General features: G+C 46.6%; 1 protein-coding gene across 2 annotated transcripts in view; it reads right to left on the reverse strand.

Moving 5' to 3' along the window:
- Positions 1-20,959, reverse strand: part of SLC1A2 (solute carrier family 1 member 2) — a 142,498-nt gene extending 121,539 nt beyond the window's left edge. The window contains exon 1 of one of the 2 annotated variants that reach the window (XM_034645133.1): positions 20,674-20,959. In XM_034645133.1, the coding sequence (XP_034501024.1) occupies positions 20,674-20,690 (17 nt within the window). In that variant the 5' untranslated portion in view covers positions 20,691-20,959. Of the gene's footprint in view, positions 1-6,531; positions 6,779-20,673 lie in introns of those variants that run through there. The other variant, XM_034645132.1, reaches the window with a different exon arrangement.
- Positions 20,960-20,981: the final 22 nt, after the last annotated feature.

A 20,981-nucleotide genomic window follows, 5' to 3' on the forward strand; every position in this document is an offset into this window, starting at 1 on the left:
ACCCAGTGCTCTCCAGCCCACTCAATGGAGCCCTTCCTCCCTCAGCCATTTGCAAGCTTACTCCCTTTCTCACACCAGCTCCTGCCCTAGCCCCTGAACAAATCCCAAGCAAACCCCCGGGGTCTAACTTATTTGGAGAAGTAAACTCCTCTGTCTTGTAGAAGGCCCCCCAGGACGTGATCCTTCCAGCCACCACCCAGCTACACGGGGGTGATGGGGTCCACTCACCACATTGCGGTGAAGGCCTGAGGTGCACTCTCGTCCCATGAACGCGCCCTCAGCCAGGTGTGGGGCATCAGAGACACATGAGCAGTGTCGAAGCCTCGACCTGCTGCTTAGGCCATGGGCCGTCTCACTCCGGCCCCCATGACGTGCGTGCCCGTGGACACTGCCATGCAGATCTGGCAGCTTGAGCCCACTCGGGCAAAAGGCCACTTCTCAAAGATAGGAGAGTGCGAAGAGCTAATTCAACTCTGCCGATTAAAAATAAAAACTCCTGAATTTCAGTCAAAAGAGCATGAACTTTTTTTTTTTTTTTTTTGACCTGTAGAAAATGACTGGGCAACTCAGCCGAAAAAGCCAGAACAGGCAAGGTGGGCCAATCCCTTCTCTTTTCCCTGGAGAGTTCATGTCACTGTCACACCTGTATTCCTCTTCATCTGCTGGAAGGCCTCCATCCCACCAGCCAAGAACAAGACAGAATTCCAGGAAAATTCAAGCCTGGAGATTCTGATCGAGTTCATGGAAGTGACCAGGGCCAAACGGCCCCGGGTTTGGTCAGGCACAGTAGAGAGTCCGGCTCAACTGTGCAGTCAAGCCGCCAGGCGTGACTGGGCAGGTGAGAAGAAGCTGATGTGCAGGAAAGCTGAATCCCTCTGTGCTCCATGGAGGACAGAGCTGCAGGGCAGGTTGCATTTTGAGCAGAACATTTCCCTTCCAGGTAGCTAGGGAGGGTGCACTGCCCACGGAGACTACGGCTGTCATCAGCAGTCCACGGGCCTCGGGTGGTAAGCACAGGCTGTGGTCCATAGGGACCGAAAGGACCCCAGAGATCCTGGAGACCCAGGAGCGGGGGAGCCCTCCCAGGGGCCAGAGAGAGTGCCCTCCCTGTGATGCTGCGGCTGTGCCATCCACGGTGATTCACGATGACTTCAGGAACATTCCACAGTGAACACTCATGAGCTGTCCTGGAGCAGGGAACCGAGATCCCAGGACAACACCCAGCACACTGTGGCAGTAGCAGCGGGGCTTTCCAAAGGCCCATGGCGGCTGGACCGAAGGGGACCGGAAGAGGAGCTCTTCCTCTGACTTCAGAACTCAAGCGGGCACCGGGGATGAGCTCATCTCTTCGGAGGCCTCCTGTCAAATGTTTTGGATTCTTTTTCTCTTAAGCACTGAGAATAGTGATTTTTATGGTTATCGTTTTTCAAATCATTGTTCCCTCTCGTTGTTCCTGAATCTTTGATAAAGTCTGTCCATTCACAGCCCCCTTGTATGTGACAGGCTCTGGGGCATTAAGGACAGAGAAGCTAAGGGAAGTTTGGCTTTCCCCACCTCAACCCTCCACCAAGACTGCAGAGGGAGCAGCATGGTGCCAAGGGACAACAGTCCCAGGGGCCCCAGAACAGCGAGCCTCTGGGGACCAGAGATTCGAGGTGCAGGAAGAACACAGTTTAAAGTAGGCAACATGCCTATTAAAGTTCACATACTGGGCAGGAAGAAGAATGAGATATAATAGATAGATTTCTGGTCCAGAAGCCAGTGGCATAGCAAGGACTAAAACCCAGGTCTCTTAACCCACTTTGACTGTGGGCCTCAGCCTAATGAGGGGGTGGGGCCAAATGTTCTGGAACATTATGAGTCCATGGTGACAGCAAGTAGAAACACTTTATTACCCTTAACATGCCATCGAAACCCATTCAGCATTCATTTCCAGTACAATTTCACCTGCACTGACCACTCTCACTTTTGAAGAGGATGGAACAAAAATATGGTCTGCATTTGGCCAAGGAAACACGGCTACCCATGGTGAGCAGTCCAAAGGATACTGAGCCTACAGCAACATAGCATTAAGTAAAGCCTGATCAAAGAGATATCTGGGGTCCACAGTTCGTCAGGTAATAAAAAGCAATGCCACCGACCGACTCTAAGAGGTGAGGAGTGATCTCATCATAAGAGCTAAAAAAAGGCAAAGTCTTACCCTAAGCAGCAGAAGGCTTAGCCTCCTACTCAGCTCCACCGAGCTGTGAAACACACGAGAACAGAATATGTTGCATTTTAGAGAGAGGCCATTCAGAGCCTCGCCAACAGGAAAGAAGGACGCCACATTAGCCCTGCAGAGCCCGCCCGTGCCTGGGTCACTACGCAGATCGGGGCCAGACTTTGTGAGCATTTATTTGCAGGCTGCAGGTTACTTACAAAATCAAAATGTTCAGCCTCAATCTCTGCCTACCAGCCTGGAAAGAGGAACCCCATCCACATTGACCTTTAGCATGTCCTTACCACTCCCCTCTCTTCTTCCCGGACTCCCTGAATCGCTGTCCTCCCCATGTAGTTTCCCTTCAGCTGCAAGGAAGTCAAGAGTTGGCCTTTAACAGACACTGAGCCCCCTACCGGCATTTCCCGAGATGGGAAACTAAAGCAAGCACTTTTAATTACTTGGACCCAACACCTTGAGCTTGACCTACCTGGATAATGAAGCCAAACTGGATGATTCTCCCTGCCTGAGCGTTAGGTAGGTGTCACCTCATCAAACCTGAGTACATAATCCAGATTACTGCAGCTGGAGGTGGGGAGGTGGCTGGCGTAGGGGCAGGGCTGGATCTTGAGACAGGAAGGTTAAGGACGTGAGAGGCAAACCTTGCATAGCAAGGTCTGCACTGCAGAGGATGCCTTCTCCAGCTGTCAGACCATCTACTAGTTCTCAAACTAGAAGGGGTATTCAGCTCCTTCCAGGGGAAGCAAAAGGGCAGTCCAAAAAGGAAGAAGCCTGCCCCAGTAAGAAGAGCCCCCCCCCTTTTTTTTTTTTACAAAAAACACCTGTTAGAAGAAAGCTAACCCCTTAGAAATGCAGTATGAACTCTGCACCGTTACGGAAAAGGAAATCGCGAGAACGTTCTACAATTTGCACAAAAGCCCTGAAACAAAAAGAATGTGATCATTTTAATCTAGACTGATGTGGAATGTGAAAGAGGTTACCTAACATATACAGAGCCAAGACAGGGGGAAAAAAATTTTTTTAACCAAGTGCAGAGAAAAGACATTTCTTCATCTACACCTGGCTCAGGTGTTTTGCCAGGAATTAAAGTGAACCCCAGAGCCGATCTCTATTTCAACTACAGTTAATAGACACTGCAGTGAGTAGACTCAAAAAGACAACTGCATTCAGTCATTCGAATCTCCTAGCCCCGCCCAGACACTGAGCAGTTGAGAACTATGTGTGGAGCAGATAAATGTGCGTACCAGCTGACCCAGCGATTCCACTTCTAGCAACCTACCCCGAGGAAATAATGAGACAGGTGTGCATAGGTGTATGCACAAAGACATTTATAACAGTGAAACATCTGAAACCAGCTAAATACCTGACGATGGGGGGTTGGTTTCAGAAGCTATGATACAGCCATGAAACGGAAAGTACAGCAATTAAATAAGTGTATCAATTTACTTATTATGTTCATAACACACTGCCAAGTCAAAAAATTAGTTTATAGGTCAATATGTAGGCTATGTTTCCATTTTTATTAAAAATACTGATACGTAGGGGCGCCTGGGTGGCTCAGCCGTTAAGCGTCGGCCTTCGGCTCAGGTCATGATCCCAGGGTCCTGGGATCAAGCCCCGCATCAGGCTCCCTGCTTGGCAGAAAGTCCGCTTCTCCCTCTCACATTCCCCCTGCTTGTGTTCCCTCTTTCACTGTCCCTCTCTGTCAAATAAATAAATAAAATCTTTAAAAAAAATACTGAAATGTAAATATGCATTAGTCTGAAATGAAATAGACCAATGTGAAAGATATTTATCACTGGTTAGGGACAGGATAGGTGTTATTTTTTTTGTAAATGTTGTTTGTGTCTAATCGGTATGGATTTCCTGCATAATGAATGAATTTGTTATGGATAAATTCCCCATCCTTACAGAATGCTGCCTTCATAAGGCTTCACTCCTGAAATCATATAGGGGTACACAAGTCATATAGGTTCACCCTCGAAAAATCGGAGTCTCATAAAAATTTAACAGAGATAACATTAAAAGAAAAAGGAAAGGAAAAAAAAAACACAGAAGTCTTTCTAATTACTTGATTTCCCTTAAAAATCATATAGAGGGGCGCCTGGGTGGCACAGCGGTTAAGCGTTTGCCTTCGGCTCAGGGCGTGATCCCGGCGTTATGGGATCGAGCCCCACATCAGGCTTCTCTGCTATGGGCCTGCTTCTTCCTCTCCCACTCCCCCTGCTTGTGTTCCCTCTCTCGCTGGCTGTCTCTATCTCTGTCAAATAAATAAATAAAATCTTAAAAAAAAAATAAAAATCATATAGAAATCTTTAAGTATTTAGCTGCTACATACGATTTTTTGTTTTATTTATTTATGTGTTAGCCCCACCCCCTCGACCTCTGCGGGGGGAGAGGAGCTGGACGCGGAGTTAACCACCAACGGGCAGTGATTTAATCAACCTTTGTAGCTAAACCTCTAGGGAAAACCCTAAATGACCCTTCAGGAGCTTCTGGGTTGGTGAACGCATTGAGGTGTGGGGGGACGCCAGACAGGGCACCACGTCCTGTCCCCAGTTCCGTGTCCCATACATCTCTTCCAAGCCGCTTCTGAATGGTGTCCTTTATAATAAACTGGGAGACGCAAGTAAAGGGTTTCCCTGAGTTGTGTGAGTCATCCTAGCGCATTATCAAACTGCGGAGGGGATTGTGGGAACCCCCTGAAGGTTCAGCCAGTCAGTCAGAAGTGCAACGTGGGCTTCCCACTGACATCAAAGTGGGGGGTGTCTGGTGGGACCGAGCCCAGGAAAAGCCACCATGCATTTCAAGTCCGAAGTGTTGTGAGTTCAAGGGTTAAAAGCATGTGTAGGAGAAAAGCCTTCAAACAAACCTACGCTAATACAAATATACCCCTCATAAGATCAAAGAAGCCCAGGACCCACTTTCCCATCTTATCACCTGTGGCTCTAGGAGAAAGAATTAGCAAACATACCTGTGGGTTTGCACTGAGTGTTAACAATCTAACTTGCAAAGTCAGGGGACCGAGCGGATAGCCTCAGCTAACTCCAACAGGCGAAAAGTTAAGACAGTAATGCCATTTCAAGAAGGATGGCAGTCCCCATGACGGGGCGTCCTCCATGTCCCAGGCACCATGCAGAGTGCTGCACACGCATCCTCCCTTAATCCTTCCAAAACCCTATCACCTGGCTGATATTGTCTCTGTGTAATAGACAAATACTCGGAGTCTCAGAGAGGTTCATTAACTTCCCTGAAGTTACACTGCCCGCAACTGGTAGAACAGGAAATCTCGCATGGGTCTTTCTGAGTATAAAACACACTCTTATAATCGCTGGGCAACACTGGTTATAAGGTTTTATAGAAGCTGTTTTATGCGAAGGATCTCATTACTGGAATATTTTAGTGCACTGCAAGAGATTGAACACGCTCAAGGTCATCCTCGCCATCACGTTCACTGTCCCCATCGACAGTATTTCACATAGGCCCGCACTCTTGCGGCTTCTCTGCAGGACTGGCCCCACAATGTGCAACGCCCAGTGCAAACTGGAAACACGCGGCCCTTGTTGTTAAGAATTTCAAGATGGTGACTGCAAAGCATTAACCCAAAGCTAGCTACTGTCCATCACAGGCCCCTGAAGCTGGCCTTGCTTCCCTGTATTTCCCTGTTTGTACTCAACCCCAGATTCTCTTGAAGAAGGAATCGGGAATTATTACCGTAAAGATCTCATCCAGGGAGTTTTTTGACTGCTTTCATTTGTTTCTTCAACAAACACCCTGTGGTTCCATGACAGGAGACACTCAAAGGTTAATTTAAAATGCCCTCTGATGTGTCACTCAAGTCACAGCTGGAGGGAATCGTGATTTGCTTGCTGCCTGAAAACACGGGACCGACTTCATCTCACTGGCCAGCCCCAGCAGCTCAGCTCAAAGATAGAGACGGAAGCCCTCTTCATACAAACATACGGACCTAAGTCCCTGACTCCTCTCTGGCCTCCCCCCAAGAGAGTGTGCCCTGTAACAAACGCACCGCATTTTCATGCCTGTCTTAATTTTGTTGCCTGGTTCCAATGGGGTTGGAATACAAGCTGGACTCCTGGGGTGGCTGGTTAGACCTTCTGAAAAGAGGGATCACTGGTGTCATACTCCCATTCTTGGCGTTGCTTATTTTGGGGCCGTTCCAGCCCTTTCAAAATGTACTTTTCAATCCCTCGAGTGTCTTTTTCTCCCACATTAAAGGCCTCTCCTTTTCCCCATGGTCGCCCCTTCACCTTAAAAGTCTGTCAACAACCCAGACAAAACCAGTTTGGACATACCCGAACTCTGGAAACAGCGAGTCTTTTTCCATGGCACTGATGACGTGGACGAGGACCCAGGACCAGGATGGTAAATGAGACAGCTGTCAACTCTCTCTCAACCTCTGGTCCCAGGGGTAGCACTGGGGATCGGGGAAGCTCTGGTCCCCTCGGTGACTTAGCAACTCCAGGTCACTTGAAATGTAAATAATCAAAGCAGTAGGGCTTTCTTTCTTAAAAACCAAGACAACAGCTGGTGCTGGCCTGGGAAGAAGACAATTTGCCCTCTGGCTCTGGCTTCAGAGCTGCAGGAAAATTACCATTGCCCCGCAGCCCGCCTACGTGGGGCTCCACAGTGCCCCCTTCCGGACAAACTGGTTTGGTCCTTCTGATTGCAGAACAATTATGGGCTGATTGTGCGGGATCTGGGGTTTCCTTTCCTGGAAATCCACTGAGAGTCTTCAGAGGAAAAGAGAAAGCAAATCAAGCAAAAACATGATCCGTGTCTGCTTGGTTCTCCCCACTAATAATGACTTCCATGCCTGAGGAAACTTGACAACAGAGTGGCCCGTCTTGATTTCTACTTTTACCTCCAACACTGCAGTGTGAATGGCCTGGCCCTGAATCCAGGAGGAATCCAGCATTTGCCATTAGGATAATGAGGGTAGTTTCAGCTGAAGACTTTCCCATAAGGAGCGGGAAGGGGGTCTCACAAACTGTCCCTTCTCCCAATCTCAGAATGCTCGCTGAGAGTCAAGAAAGAAGATGCCAGAGTTTCCATTCCCTTATCCCACCAGCATACAACAAATACCCTTCAGTGTGTCCCGCCACCAGAAAACCCCAGAGAAGAACTTCGCTTCAGGAAATAGAGAAACACCAAACGTTTTTATTTAGGCTCCCAGAAAACACATACACCAACTACAAAATGTATTATTTCTAAACTCATGGCTCTTCTTTCCAGCCACAATAGGAAGCCAGTTCTCCTCTCTTGGGAATGATTAAATGCATACAGAATCTCTTTAAAAGCTAAAAAGCATCCACTTAACAACAACGTTTTCAGGTTCTGGTAACTTTTCTTTTTCTAAATCTGTTCTTTAGGAGCTGAACTACCGAGCCTTGGATTTTATTCACTGATGCAACTTAAACATCATCTTTGACTTAAGAAATCTTTGTATCTGAATATCATATTCATGCTAGCTTCTCCTTGTTCTCCCTCACAAGGCACAAGGAAAAGGAAAAGAAAGACATCATTCTGACAGGAGGCAGGTGGTCCTTGGGACAGATGGGGCGCTGGGGCTCAAACGTCTCACCTGATTCAACTTCACTGCATTTTTAAGACAGCAGCAGCGACAGGAGTTTGTGATGTTTCCCAGACAAGAGCGCAGGAACATGACTGGTTATGACAAATACATTTGTGGCTTCACAAGACAAGCTGCTGCCCAGCTAGTTATTCTTGTAACCTACCTGAACCCTAGCAACACTTAGCAGTCAAGTCTGCTTACCGACCGCCGGGCTCGGGATTTCAATTCACCACCAGAACCTTAAAAAGAGGACATGTCCCAAGAAGCAAAAGGACATGTTCTCTCCACTTTGGTCCCAATGCCCCCTTAAAACCCTCCCCTTCTGGGGACATCTGGGTGGCTCAGTGGGTTAAACGTCTGCCTTTGGCTCAGGTCATCATCTCAGGGGTCCTGGGATAAGGCCCCACATCGGCTCCCTGCTCAGCGAGGAGCCTGCTTCTCCCTCTCCCATCTGCAGCAACCCCTGCTTGTTCGTTCTCTCTCTCTCTCTCTCTCTGTCAGATAAATAAATAAAATCTTTTTTAAAAAATCCCCTTCTGGTTCATTCCCCCTTCTGTTTACCTCTCCTTCATTCTTCCCTTCCTCTCCTACCATGAGAGACTATGGACTCTGGGAAACAAACTGAGGGCTTCAGACGGGGAGGGGGTGGGGATTGGGCTAGGCTGGTGATGGGTATTAAGGAGGGCACGTATCGCATGGTGCACTGGGTGTTATACGCAAACAATGAATCATGGAACACTACACCAAAAACTAAGGATATGGTGACTAACATAACATAATAAAAAACTATTGAAAAAAATGGTAAACCCACCTTAGAAAAAAAAATAAAAATAAAAACAAAAATAAATTAAAAAAATAAAAAATAAAAAATAAAAAATCCCCTTCTGGCCTCTGTATGCCCTAGCAGGGCTCCTTCCCAAGCTAGACAACTTGATTACACCCACATGCATTGTGCTAATGATAATAAATCGAGGCACAAAGAAATGAATATAGTCCTGATCTTCAGAGAGACACCAGGATGGTGAGCAGATAGACAAGACTACAGCACACCCTATTAGCACCAAGTGCTGTAAGAGAGGGCTGAACAAAGTGTAACGGGAACAAACTCCCTGGAAGAGACCCAGCTTACATGTCACCTCTTCCGAGAAGCCCTCCCTGCTTCCCCAGGCTGGGTGAGGCCGAGGCACATTCAATTAATAAATGTTTATTGAGTGCATGGTGTCAGGATCTAGGGGGAGGCGATGACGGACCAGCCGCCCAAGTGCTTACATGCTGGTGAGGGAAGTAGACGCAAACGAAAAGGTAAATAAATAAAATATGTAAACACCATAAATGATGCCGCGAAGGAAGCATCATCTGAGGCTAAGAAAGATGACCTGATTTTTGGAGTGATGGGAGAAGACCCCTCTGGGAAATGGGTTCGCATGGAGAACTGAAGGATACTCTAGGATAAAAGGATGCCAGCCAACTGAAGAATGGTGGTGGGTGGAGGGTAGGTGAGCAAGACCATGGAGGTAGTTGAGAAACTTAAAGTTAGGAGGTGGTGAAGCTTCCAGTAGATCCATGAAGTTGTCTGAGCAGACAAGAGGGGGAAAGAGAAGAATCCCAGCTAGGGAGACTTAGAAAGGCTTCCAGAAGTTAAACCTCAGAATGGGATAGACCGGTGATGGGTAGTAAGGAGGGCACGTATTGCATGGTGCACTGGCTGTTATACGCAACTAATGAAGCATCAAACTTTACATCGGAATCCGGGGATGTACTGTATGGTGATTAACATAATATAATAAAAAAAAAAGAAGTTAAACCTCAAAAAATAAAGACAATCACTACTAAAATCTATCCCGCTCTAGCTGGCTGCCCCATCTGTCACTCCATGGATCACCAGGGTGGAAGGCACAGCTCTGGTGGTCCAGGCAGGTGACCTTTCCTCCCCCTCTGTCCCAAGTTGTCCTACCCTACGCCATGGACTATGGGATTGTTCAAACAGGAAGTCTACACAACCGTGGCCAAGCACTCACAGAGCCACCCTGCCCTCCCCTGCAGGAACCTCCAGAGCAAACAATGAATTACCCTCTGGTTCCAATTCTTTCCTTCATCAGCTTCCACAAAGGGCACCCAGGAAGACAGCGCCATCACTAATCAAACCTTTCTCTTAGCATAGGAACATGCTTACATTGCACCCATCCTAAAACTGAAACAAATAAGCCAAAATGCAATCTCTCCTGCATCTACTTTCCTATTTCCATCCTCCCCTTGATTGACATTCCTCTCCTCTCCACCCATTCTCAGCCCACACCAACATGGTAACAGTAGCCACCGCTTTGCTGACCCTGCTCTGGCACAGGTCGGTGATTGCCTTGAAATTGATGGCTCTGATGATACTTTCCAGTACTGACATTATTTTACCTCTCTATAGCATGGAGCACTGTCTCCCATTCCAAGACACGTGCTCTCTTCTGAGTTCCCCCCTTATTTCTCAGCACCCTGTGAACCCTGAATCACGCCCCACCCCTGCCCATCTATAGACACTAGAGTGTCCCAGGATTCTTCCCCCAGCACTACCCCCCCCATTTTTCTTTCTAGCCTCATGATCTCTCTGAGTGAGCTCATTTACTTTATGATCATAAATCCCACTCCATCGAGGTCCCCAGAATCTTCTATAGCCAACTGCTCGGGAAGCATCCCCATCTGATGTCCCACCAAAAAATTCTAACCCAACGTGCTGAAATAAATTGATTACCTTCTCCTTCAAACTTGCCATCTCTCTCCCGAATTCCTTTTCGGCATGTTCTCCCACCTCCGTTTGCTTAGGCCAGAAACCCAAGAGACTCCCTCCTGCTTACCAACTACCTATGTTTGGTCACTGAGTCCTAAATATCCCTGGAACCTGGTAATGCAAATGCATCCCTATGAACTCATCTGGACCATTATCCCCCACCAGAATTGTTGCTGTCACCTGAATCCTAACTGTCTCAGTGTCCCTGCCTCATCCTCCCCTCCAAGTTACATTCCACCCAACAATGTTCTAACAAGGACTTGGAGATAACCTAAATGTCAATCGGCCAGTGATTGATTAAACCAATCATCATATGGCCATACGGTGGACTGTTACCAGATATATATATACATATATATACACACACATATATATATACGCATACATATATATATCACATGCATATATACCTGGAGGTATTAAGTGAAAAGCAAGCTGTAAAACCGTCTGTATAGGACGGTACAATTTGCATATGAACAACAGAATATTTATATGGCCATAGAAAAATGTCTCAAAGGATAGAGCAAAAAATGAGTAATTCTAGAGAGCAAGGTTGAGGTAGGAGGCATTCTTACTTCTTTACTTTATGCCATCCTGTAATATTTGAAGTTTGGAGGCGGGTTTTGGGTTTTTTGGGTGGGTTTTTTTTTTTTTTTTTGGTTTTGGTTTTTTAATAATGTCACTTTTGTTATTGTCGTCACTGTTATGGGGGAAGAGCCACTGGTCCAGAGGACAAAAAGTTAAAAATTTTTGTTAAAAATAATTTCTTTGACAGTGAAGAGTGAATCCTTCACACCCCTTTATTTGGCTGGTACTTAAATGCTATGTACAAAATGGATTTTCTAAACGTTGATTGGGTACAGTATCGTCTTTATCCAAATGCTGGAAACATGCACAGTATCTTTTTGCTATACTAAATAATAGATTTGAAACTCTATAAAACAGGTAAAGAAAAGAAAGAAAGGCAATTTTCAAAGTCAGCTTGTTTTACCTTCTACTGTTCTACAATTAAGCCATTTGAATTAAGTTGGCGTGTTAATAGAAACACAAACGCATTGATAATCAATGTCCTGGTCTCAGAGAGCAGCGCCAGCTAAGGTGAGAGAGTAAGGGGAAATCTCCATAGAGGTATAATCTACAAAGCCTTAGATTATGTATAAAAGTGCTCTTTTATCTCTGAACATAATATTTGCCAAGGGAACAGAGCTCAGGCATATCAACAAGCCCTTACCTTGGCTGCAGGTGGGCAGAACACATGAGCTCTTGAATCAATAGAACAACGCAGTAGATATTCCAGAAAGGGGTTATCCAGTTCACTGCCCACCTTTTCCCAAGGTAAGGGCTCCGTGGGAAATATACGAGTAGGAATATAGACATTGTTGCTGTCAACACTGGAAGTGTCGATAATAGCTATACTCCAGTTCCCAGTACATTTATCTATTGCTCCTTCTGGCGCTTTCCAATAACAAGAATTGAGAACCCTTCCCTAGGCAGCAATTTCAACAACCATCCTCCTGCCGCACCAGAAACTTTCGGCAGGTCTGGAGTGCAGAGAAGGGCTTCTGTCATCTGTCTCTGGGGGCTGCGTGGGTCACAGCTAAACCTGCACAGGGTGATGCCCACTCATTCTCGCCATCCCTGCCTACTAGAGCACATCTTCTCCCCGCCCCTTTTCCCCAACCACATACTCTTCTATGGTATAGCATTTTATTCCAGATAATAGCTTTGCGGAGGCCTGGATATTCAGATTGAAGGCAACTGTGCCCATTATTTTATTATCTCTCAGATGTTTGAATTTGGAGTCACTAATGGACGCTGCGGTGTGCCGCGGAGACTCCCATGCTCCCACCTTCAAGACTCTGAGATTTATTACCCAGCCACTGGCAGTGCTGCTAAGGGACTTATCCACTTATCAACTATAGCGCCCTCTAAAGCCTAGCCCTGTACTCACCTAGGGCCATGACCACTGCCCAAGCCCAGCCCAGACCCAGTAGCTGGTTGATGAAGGGGTAGAAAGGCCAGACCTCTTTTCTCAAGGCAGGATCATTCTGAAGCACCATCCCCGCACCAGAGCTTCCGGGGGGATGGGCTGAACCCTTTGATGTGACTGTTTCCATTTCTCCCCTTGCCCACCCTTGCATCCTTCCCCCTTCCACAGGGATTTATGCCACCAGCTCCCCTCAATAAACTTCGTGCACTCAAGTCTCCACCTCAGAGTGCTTCCCAGACCAACCAACAACAATGCCTCAAAGCCAATGTATCAGTGTCTTGAAAAGAATCCAAATTCGAATATTCTCAGACTAATATTTGACAAATGATTAGCTCTTCATCTGAAATGTTAGCAATTAATCATGATCAACAAAGCAATGATCCCTTCTGAGCTTCTATCCTAGGATGATTTTACTACTGTCTGCTGATTGATGACTTTGAATCCCAGAGAAACACCAGGGAAAGAGATTCGGTCTATAATTCCATTACTCTCTATTTGATTCTTAGAAATTAGTCCCAAACTTATTTTTGATACTTTTTTCTAGACCATGTGTTCCACCAAAATAAAAAAATAAGAGCTGAACCCATTCCCCGGGGACCACGAGTCCACTCGTCCACTCCACTCGTCCACTCGTCCACTCCCCGTGTCTGAGATGAGTGTTGTCAGCTGATATCCATCCATTTCACCTCTAGACAAGTTTATCTAATTGTGCTTAGTTCAGGTTGACTTCCATCCACTTTCCTAACAAAGCTGGTTATCAGATCACAACTGCCCTTTTAAGTACAGACGGAGATAAAAACAAAAATACAATTTGGTCTGCGGCAGTTGGCTTTGCGTGATACCTAAAAGAAAAGAATTCTTTCCTTGTTTCATCTGTCTTCTTTTACCTTATCTCCCTTCATGCCCTGCAACTGCTTTTTCCCTTTGAAATTCTCTGGTTCGATGTCTACAAGCTGGGGTCTGACCATTGTTCTCAGTTGCCTAAACTAATTCTCTTTTTTTTAAATGATGGCATCTTCTTTAATGTCACATAAGTTACCTTCTCTGTAATCATTGCCTTCTTTCTCGTGCATTGTCTCTTAAATTCTTTATCATCTCTTTTTGCAAGGACACTGGGCTATATTGTTACCTTTGACCAAAATGATTGGATCCACCGCCTTGCGCTAAAACAAACACAGGGAACAGGGAACGACTGAGAAATTTTAAGGAAATGTGAATTAACTGCAAATAAATAAATGTGGATACTTTGAAACACAATAGAATTAGATGGGGAAAAAAGCACCCAATAACAGCATAAAATCAGAATTCCTCAAAGCTTCAGTTTCTCCATCTGTAAAATGAGCATAATATGCCATAGTAATTTTCCAAGTATTTAATGAAATCATATATGTATATTCACACAGACTTGGAATAAATTCAAATGAATGGTCCTATTTATATTTGTTTATGGTGATCTCTATGAACACTGTTGATATATGCCAATTGTCTCACAAACACTAAATGATGTACTTGGTGAAGACATTTTTTTTCAATGAAAAAGGAATGAATGCTGTGGGAGCTGGGAGTCCCCAAGAACCCAGGGGCTTTCAAAGGGAGTCAAACCACCAGTCTGGACAAAGTGTTGACATTTACTGCCACCTATTGAGTGACCAGCAAACTGTGCTTAAATACACAGCAATATGACCTCTGAAAAAAATGTTTTCCTTGATTTAAAAAACATCTCTAGTCATCACCGTTTGCATATGTTGCAAACAAAACAGAACAAAACAAAAAACAACAATATCAGCCCTACTCCTAAAAGGGCAGGGTAACAGCTGTTTTAGGAAAGTGGGTAAGTCACAACCCTAAACCTCTACACTTGAAATCATACAGGAAACGATAAATTCCAGAGCCGTAAAATACTCAGCTACGTTTGCCACTAAGAAGTGCATGCCCAAGGCTCAGCATTCCAAAGGATGGGACCCCTGTGGTCATGCCCTGGCTGGCCTGTTTCAGAGCCCGGTTTCTGGATAAGACTGTGTTACCTGCATCCTGACAGTCAATAATTACAAAAGAACTGATCATTAAGAACAACCCAGAGCAAAGTTAAAGGAAATAACAAGAAGGTAGTGGTTAAAAGGTTAATAAGAAAAAGTAGCTGGAATGGACATGAAAATGTCCTAGAGATGGGGTTTTGAAGAATTCTCCCAATTCACAACCACTGGGCAGTGACAGTCCAGAAGAGGACAGAACCCAAGCTCTCATTCTCTCAAAGGCTGCCTTAGAGAGGTTAGAGGTCGAGCAGGCAACACACGCCAGGAGTCTCAGAAAACACTGCGCCCAACCTGAAAGGCACATGCCCTGTCTCAGGGAACAGCCACTTGGCCCCAGCTGACCTCAGTCCTGTGGGTCTAAGCAGTGTAGTCTAATGGTTAGGACCCAGGGTGCCAGAGCCTGCCTGCCTGGATTTACAGCTTGTCTTTGCCACTCACTAACTGTGAAAACTTGGGCAAGTTCTTTAATCTTTCTATGCCTCAATTTCCATACCTGTAAAATGGGGATGATAACAGTCCTTGTGCATCATGCTGTGGTGGGGATTGAATAAGACAATACATATAAAGTGCTTAAAACAACACAGGGCTCAGTGAATTGTACCAATACAAAAGGACACAGCCTTTGCCATCAAATTTCCCAATGTTTGCCAGAAGCCAGAATCAGAACTCCTTCTTTAGGTGAAAGAGGTTTATAAGCAAATAATTCTAACATTTTCAAAACCCTGTGTAAGTCAACACATAACTTGAATGGGGGCCCCATACAGTCCGCAGTGACCCAGTCCCTCAGGGCTAGTGCTGGGGGAAGAGCAAGGCTTGGGATGCAGACGAGCCTCAGACCCGCTTCCAACCTCGCCACCAGCCCCCTGATCCTGAGAGCACAGCGCCTGGGAACCCAGGATGGCAGGAGCACACGAGAGACAGTCCCGTGCCAGATGACGAAGGGCGAGGGACAGATGGCACATCTGACCAAATGTCACAGAAGAAAGTACTCTCGGTGGTGTAAGCGAAGCCTCTAACATACATACAGGGGTGTGTGGGAGGGGAAACCTCTCCCTCCTTGTCTCCAGGGACTGCACTCAGCGTCTTTAACATGAACCATCCTGTATCCTAGAGGGAGCCAGGACTGACACAGACCAAGCCCAGCCACCAAAACAGAGTTCGTCCCATTGTTAAAGGACAGCCCTTGCTCAATGAGCCATAATCCAAAGGAGCTCCCAAGATCGCCAGAAACACCAGGCGGCGGTTCAGCAGACGGCCGTCATACCTGCTCATCTACATGGAAAATTAGATGACTCCATCAGTGAAAGATAAGTAAATAAATAGCAACGCCAGTGAAAAACAACCATTTTGGGGGAAAAAAACGCCAAAGCACTAAGAAAATTAGTTATTCTTTTTAAAAGTTTGAGGATCTTCCCTTTTCACCATTTGCCTCTGATATCGCAGGCCCATTGTCTTTTCTGCCATCACTTGAAGCCAACCAGACAGATTTATAACGAGATGCTAGTCCTTTTCTACTCTACTGACAAATATGCCGCCCATCTGCCTCCAATCAATGATGGAGCACGTGGAGATGGGAGCAATGAGGTATTTTTAAACACTCCTTTAATGAATTCATTCCAAGGACTTGGCACTTGGTGCGTTGAGGGGTGAGGCACGGGCAGAGGGAGGGGAGAGCACGCCCAGGATCTGGGAAATAAAGAGATTTGCCATAATCTGGATTCTAAAACCCTTGCTATGAAACATGCTGCTTGCCCCCAACAAGCTGTTAAGAGCAAGGAGGGAAGTCTGCAGGCAAGGCGGTATATGGCATTTGTCCGATTTTTTTTTCCAATTTCAAGGACAAGTTCTTAAAATGCCGGCAAAACTAGAATTTTATCTAGAGAGGAATACTCCTGTCTACAATTGCTAGCAGGTTTTTTAAATTATTGGTGTCTTTTTGATTAAAATAATCATCGCAGGTCATTGAAATGAAGAGTAGATGCAGTTACTTCTGAGGGACTAGCCGGTCCCTTGGGGGAAAAATCAGCATGGAAAACAATTTAGTTTGCCTTTAAATGGGGGAAAACCAGACATCTGGGCATTAGTAATACAGTCATAGAGGAGGGTGGGGAGGGGGAATTTACATTGCAATCAACCTGTGTAGAGCTTCAAACTGTGAAAAGCTTTGCAATCCTGGATCTCTAGGATTTATGGCACAATGACCCAGAAATTTCACTCACAGCCGTTAAATATTGCTGATTTTCTGCAACCGAAGCACTATCTCTTAGGCACTTTTCCTTGTCTGACAATTTCCTTAAATTTTAAGCGAAAGGAGACAGTACCTAATTGTGTTGTATAAAAGAGCAGAAGCAGCGGCCATTGATACTGACGGGCAGACCTGTCCTTTGGTTTTTTAACACCCTGGCTCTTCAGTTCATTTGGTGGAAATCCAGTTTCGTTTGGGTCTAGAAATTGTTTTGTGTTGGAATTCAGCTTCTGGTCCCTCACAAGAGCCTATCTTCTTACACATGAAATGGCTTTTTCATAATTCCGTTATTATCTCTTTTACCCAAGGAGGCTGATTTTTATATTCTTCAAAATGAGAAATGAAGGCGGCAGCAAAGCCCGAGGCATGCAAGATGCAAACCCTTCTAGACCCCAAACCCCATGCCCTCCGCTCGCTTTCCAATAAGTCCACTCCGTGAGCTCTTCCTCCCACTGACCTCAACCTCGTTCCCCAGGGTAGGAAGGAGATGGCAATCTTTATGTTTTGCTTTTGTTTGCTTGAAATAATAAATCCAGAGGTCTCTCTTGCCAGGGTTTTCCTGCTGTCAGCAGTTTTCTGTTTCATTTGCTCTCTTAGTCAAACTGAAACCCAAGCCCTTGTGGCTGGCTTTCGCCCTGACCCCTTGGCTCCTGGGAACTGATCAGAAGACAGAACGTCTGTGGGTTCCTGACAAACATGGAGACTTAGCAGTCCTTCACCCCCCAGAACGTATTTCTAAAATGTCCACCTCCACAACATCTAGACGCTCCGATGTAACTTGGTCCATAATTGACCCTAGCCTGTCTGCCACCAACTACTTATAATCTCTTTCCAATTTGGGTCAGGGGCCTAAAACCGTAACTCTAGCCATGTGGGGGCAGCCAGAAAAAAAAAAAAAAAAAAGAATGCTCAACTATCAAATTAGACTTTGCTTTGCAAGAAAATACCTCTTGGGGCCTGGGAACTACCAAAGAGTCCACTGTTGACTTTTATGGAAACTGGATATAATAATCCCAGTTCCAAATAATCAGAAACCTCAAATAACCAAACCGCCTTTGAGTATACTTTGCGAAGGCAAAGACTGAGCACACAGGCTGATAACAAGAATATTCCAAAAGGCAATTTGCAGGGTGTGTATCCCAAAGGTTTGAGAGAAAGCCAATAACCTTCTGTGCTAAACATGCCTCGTATACTCTTCAATGATAACTGACATTTCCAGGTGATAACCCCAAAGTTCTGCCAAGTCCTGGAATCTTCCCGGAAAGGTGACATTACATTCTATACGATTTTATTCTTAAAGTCCATTTTCACTGGACCACCTACTTCACAGACATTGGTGGAATCAAATGTGATGATATATACAGATGAGCTTTGCCAGCCGGGTGCTAAACAAACCTAAGATGTCACTATTGCTTCTAACTGGGAATCGGCACATGTATTTGACAGTAACTGTTATCACCAAAGGAGTGGTAACCAAGATGGCCAGTTTACCATACTCTCCCATTTCTCAAACATTCTCGATCAGAGTAGAACTGCAAATACAGGTATTGAAAACATATAACTGTATTGCTATTTTTGCTTCCTTCTCAGCAATGTGTTACAGAGAAACAGCTTCGACACTGGTAGAAAGCAAAAGCCAACAAAGACAACTGGCCTGAGGATTCTCCGTGAACTTCTGTTTATAAGGCACATTAATCAAAGATGTGAGAAGAGGCAAGAGAATCTCACCAAACCATACGAACAATTTACTAATCGTTGATTGGAGCCGACCTTCTAAAAGCCAGCTCTCAGGCTGTTTGTGTGTTTGTATCCCTGTAGAGTGCCTTCCGTGTGAGGTCCACCCAAGTGCTCGGTAAATGCTCCTGGAAGAAAAGCTGGAAGAAAGGAAGAGATGGAGAAAGACCTGGGCTTCTGAAAATGTCACCTGCTTCTCAGTTACTGCTCTTACGTGATAATGGTTAATAGATCTTGCTATATGTTTCCCAGCCTTTCAATTTTTTTCAGTTCTTTCATCTCCTAAATACAAGGGGTTTTTTTTGGCCCATCTTTTCTTAACTATGCACAGTGCACAGATTCGGCATTAATTGACTGTGAATCTTAAAAATACTGAAAATCACTTCTGCTCTGTATTTAATGTCAGATCATTTCACAGCTCTCATTTAGAGCAGAGGTGAGATACACACCTTGGGGGGATCTTTGTTGTTGCCTTAACCTTTCCCTTCCCTGTCCGGCTATCAAAATAAGGAGTGAGTTGGGTACAAGATTTGAAAGACGCCCAGCATCCACCTCTTTCAAAGATGTTTCTGAACCTAGTCTTTACACGCAGGGTAAGTCTAAAGGGCCACGAAGGCAGCCAGAAATGCCTTTATGTCTTTCTTAATATGAAAGACTGATTCAGCAGGGAAATACTCTGAGGTTGAGCCATCTGGGCTCTTAATATTTAATTCCACATCTCTGTTTTAGTACAATGTACCACCTTCTTTGTACACATGTCTTTCTGGAGTATCTTTTTTTGGAGAAATAATCATCAAAAAAAGTCCACACTGCTGAAATGTTAGAATGAAGAGAGAGAAGAAATCTCATGCTACCATAAGGTTCCAGACTCTCTCGGAAGGACTGCCGGGGACAGAAAAAGGATGAGTTCCTTCTGAACACAGAGAGATGGTTTTGGAAATACCTTCATTTTGTTGGAGGTTGGAATCTAAAGATCTGACTTTGGAACCAGTTCTTTACTCCTACTTAGAGAGCCTTTCCCCCAAAACAAGCCTGTGGCATTGGTAAAATTTATTAGAGAGAAATTATGGAAAGTGCCCACACCAAGGATTCTTCACCTGGGCCCAGAGGAGCTGCTTTCCACACAACTTGGATCCAGTGATCTCTTGCAAGTGGCTAGTGCAATTTCATGAATTAACCAAGGAGCTGACCTCCCCAATCAGTCCTTTTACCCTATTTCGGGTTCTACCAAGCCAGAAAAGTTTCCTGGGAAATACTCATCCAGGGACATTGTTCTGGAACCTTCCTTTGGGGTGTGAGTACTCAAGGGATCCTTTTGCCCCTTGCAGCCCCATCTCCCCCTTGCTCAAGACAGCTGTCATTTGTCACTGAGAACATTCCCCCTCCAACTGCCGCCTCTTGAGGCAGGAGAGGACTCCACTGCCCCAGGCAGAATGGGGAAGCCAGCGCTTCACCCGCTGGCATCTGGGGACTCCTGTCCCTGCCCCAAATCACTTCTTTTCCCGCCTCTTCCCGGGAAGCACCCAAATCTCTTCCACTCTTCCTTAGAGCTGGCCAGGGAGATTCCGCCATCCAAGGACAAGGTGCGATCTGTGCAGACCGGGCATCTGCTCCGCGACTCTGCAAAGCTGACGTTCAAGGCCGCGCGCGCGGGTGCTCGCCCCGCCCCGGTCCCGGTACCGGCTCATTCATCCCGGGCCGGTCCCCACATTCCAGCCCGCGCCGCGCTCCGAGCGCGGCTTCCCCGGGGCAATATCTGCCGCTCACACCGTGCCCCATCCCGTCCCGCTTTTAAATGTCCAAAGTAACCTCAAGAGCGTTTCCTCGTCGGACTCTTCACACCTCCACCGTACCCTTTTAATTCAAATAAAACCGTCGCCTGTCCCCCGCATCTACAGAGGGTTAAGCAGCTACTTCCCCAAGGAAAACCAATCCCCTCGCCACCATCCCACACCCCCAGCCAAGCCACCGCTCCGCCACCGTCTCTGAGGCCCGGCGCCGACGTCTCCGGGTCCCCATCCCGGCTGAGGGGCCACCCCGCGCGCGCGCCCGCTCCCCCGCGGGTCGGCAGAAGAGCCCCTCACCCTTCGGTGGATGCCATGGTCTGGGGAACGCCCCCTCCTCTTCGGCGCGGTCCGGCGGCGGCGGGCGCGGGGCGAGCGGGCGCGGCGTGAGCGCCAGCGAGTGGCGGAGCGCGCTATTTAACGGGGAGCGTCTCCCCGCCTCCCACCCCCCTCCCGGGTAAGCCCTTTAGCGCCTCAGCCCGCGCGGCAGGCTCCGGCGGGCGCTAACCCGCGGCTCGGCTCTCCTCCGCGCGCGTCCCGCCTCGGCGGCGCTCGGCGGGGCGCTCGGGGGGCTGGGGTTGGCTTCCCCGAGCCAGCGCCGCCCCCGG

Source organism: Ailuropoda melanoleuca, chromosome 16 (genome assembly GCF_002007445.2).
Source record: "Ailuropoda melanoleuca isolate Jingjing chromosome 16, ASM200744v2, whole genome shotgun sequence".
Taxonomy (NCBI): Eukaryota; Metazoa; Chordata; class Mammalia; order Carnivora; family Ursidae; genus Ailuropoda; species Ailuropoda melanoleuca.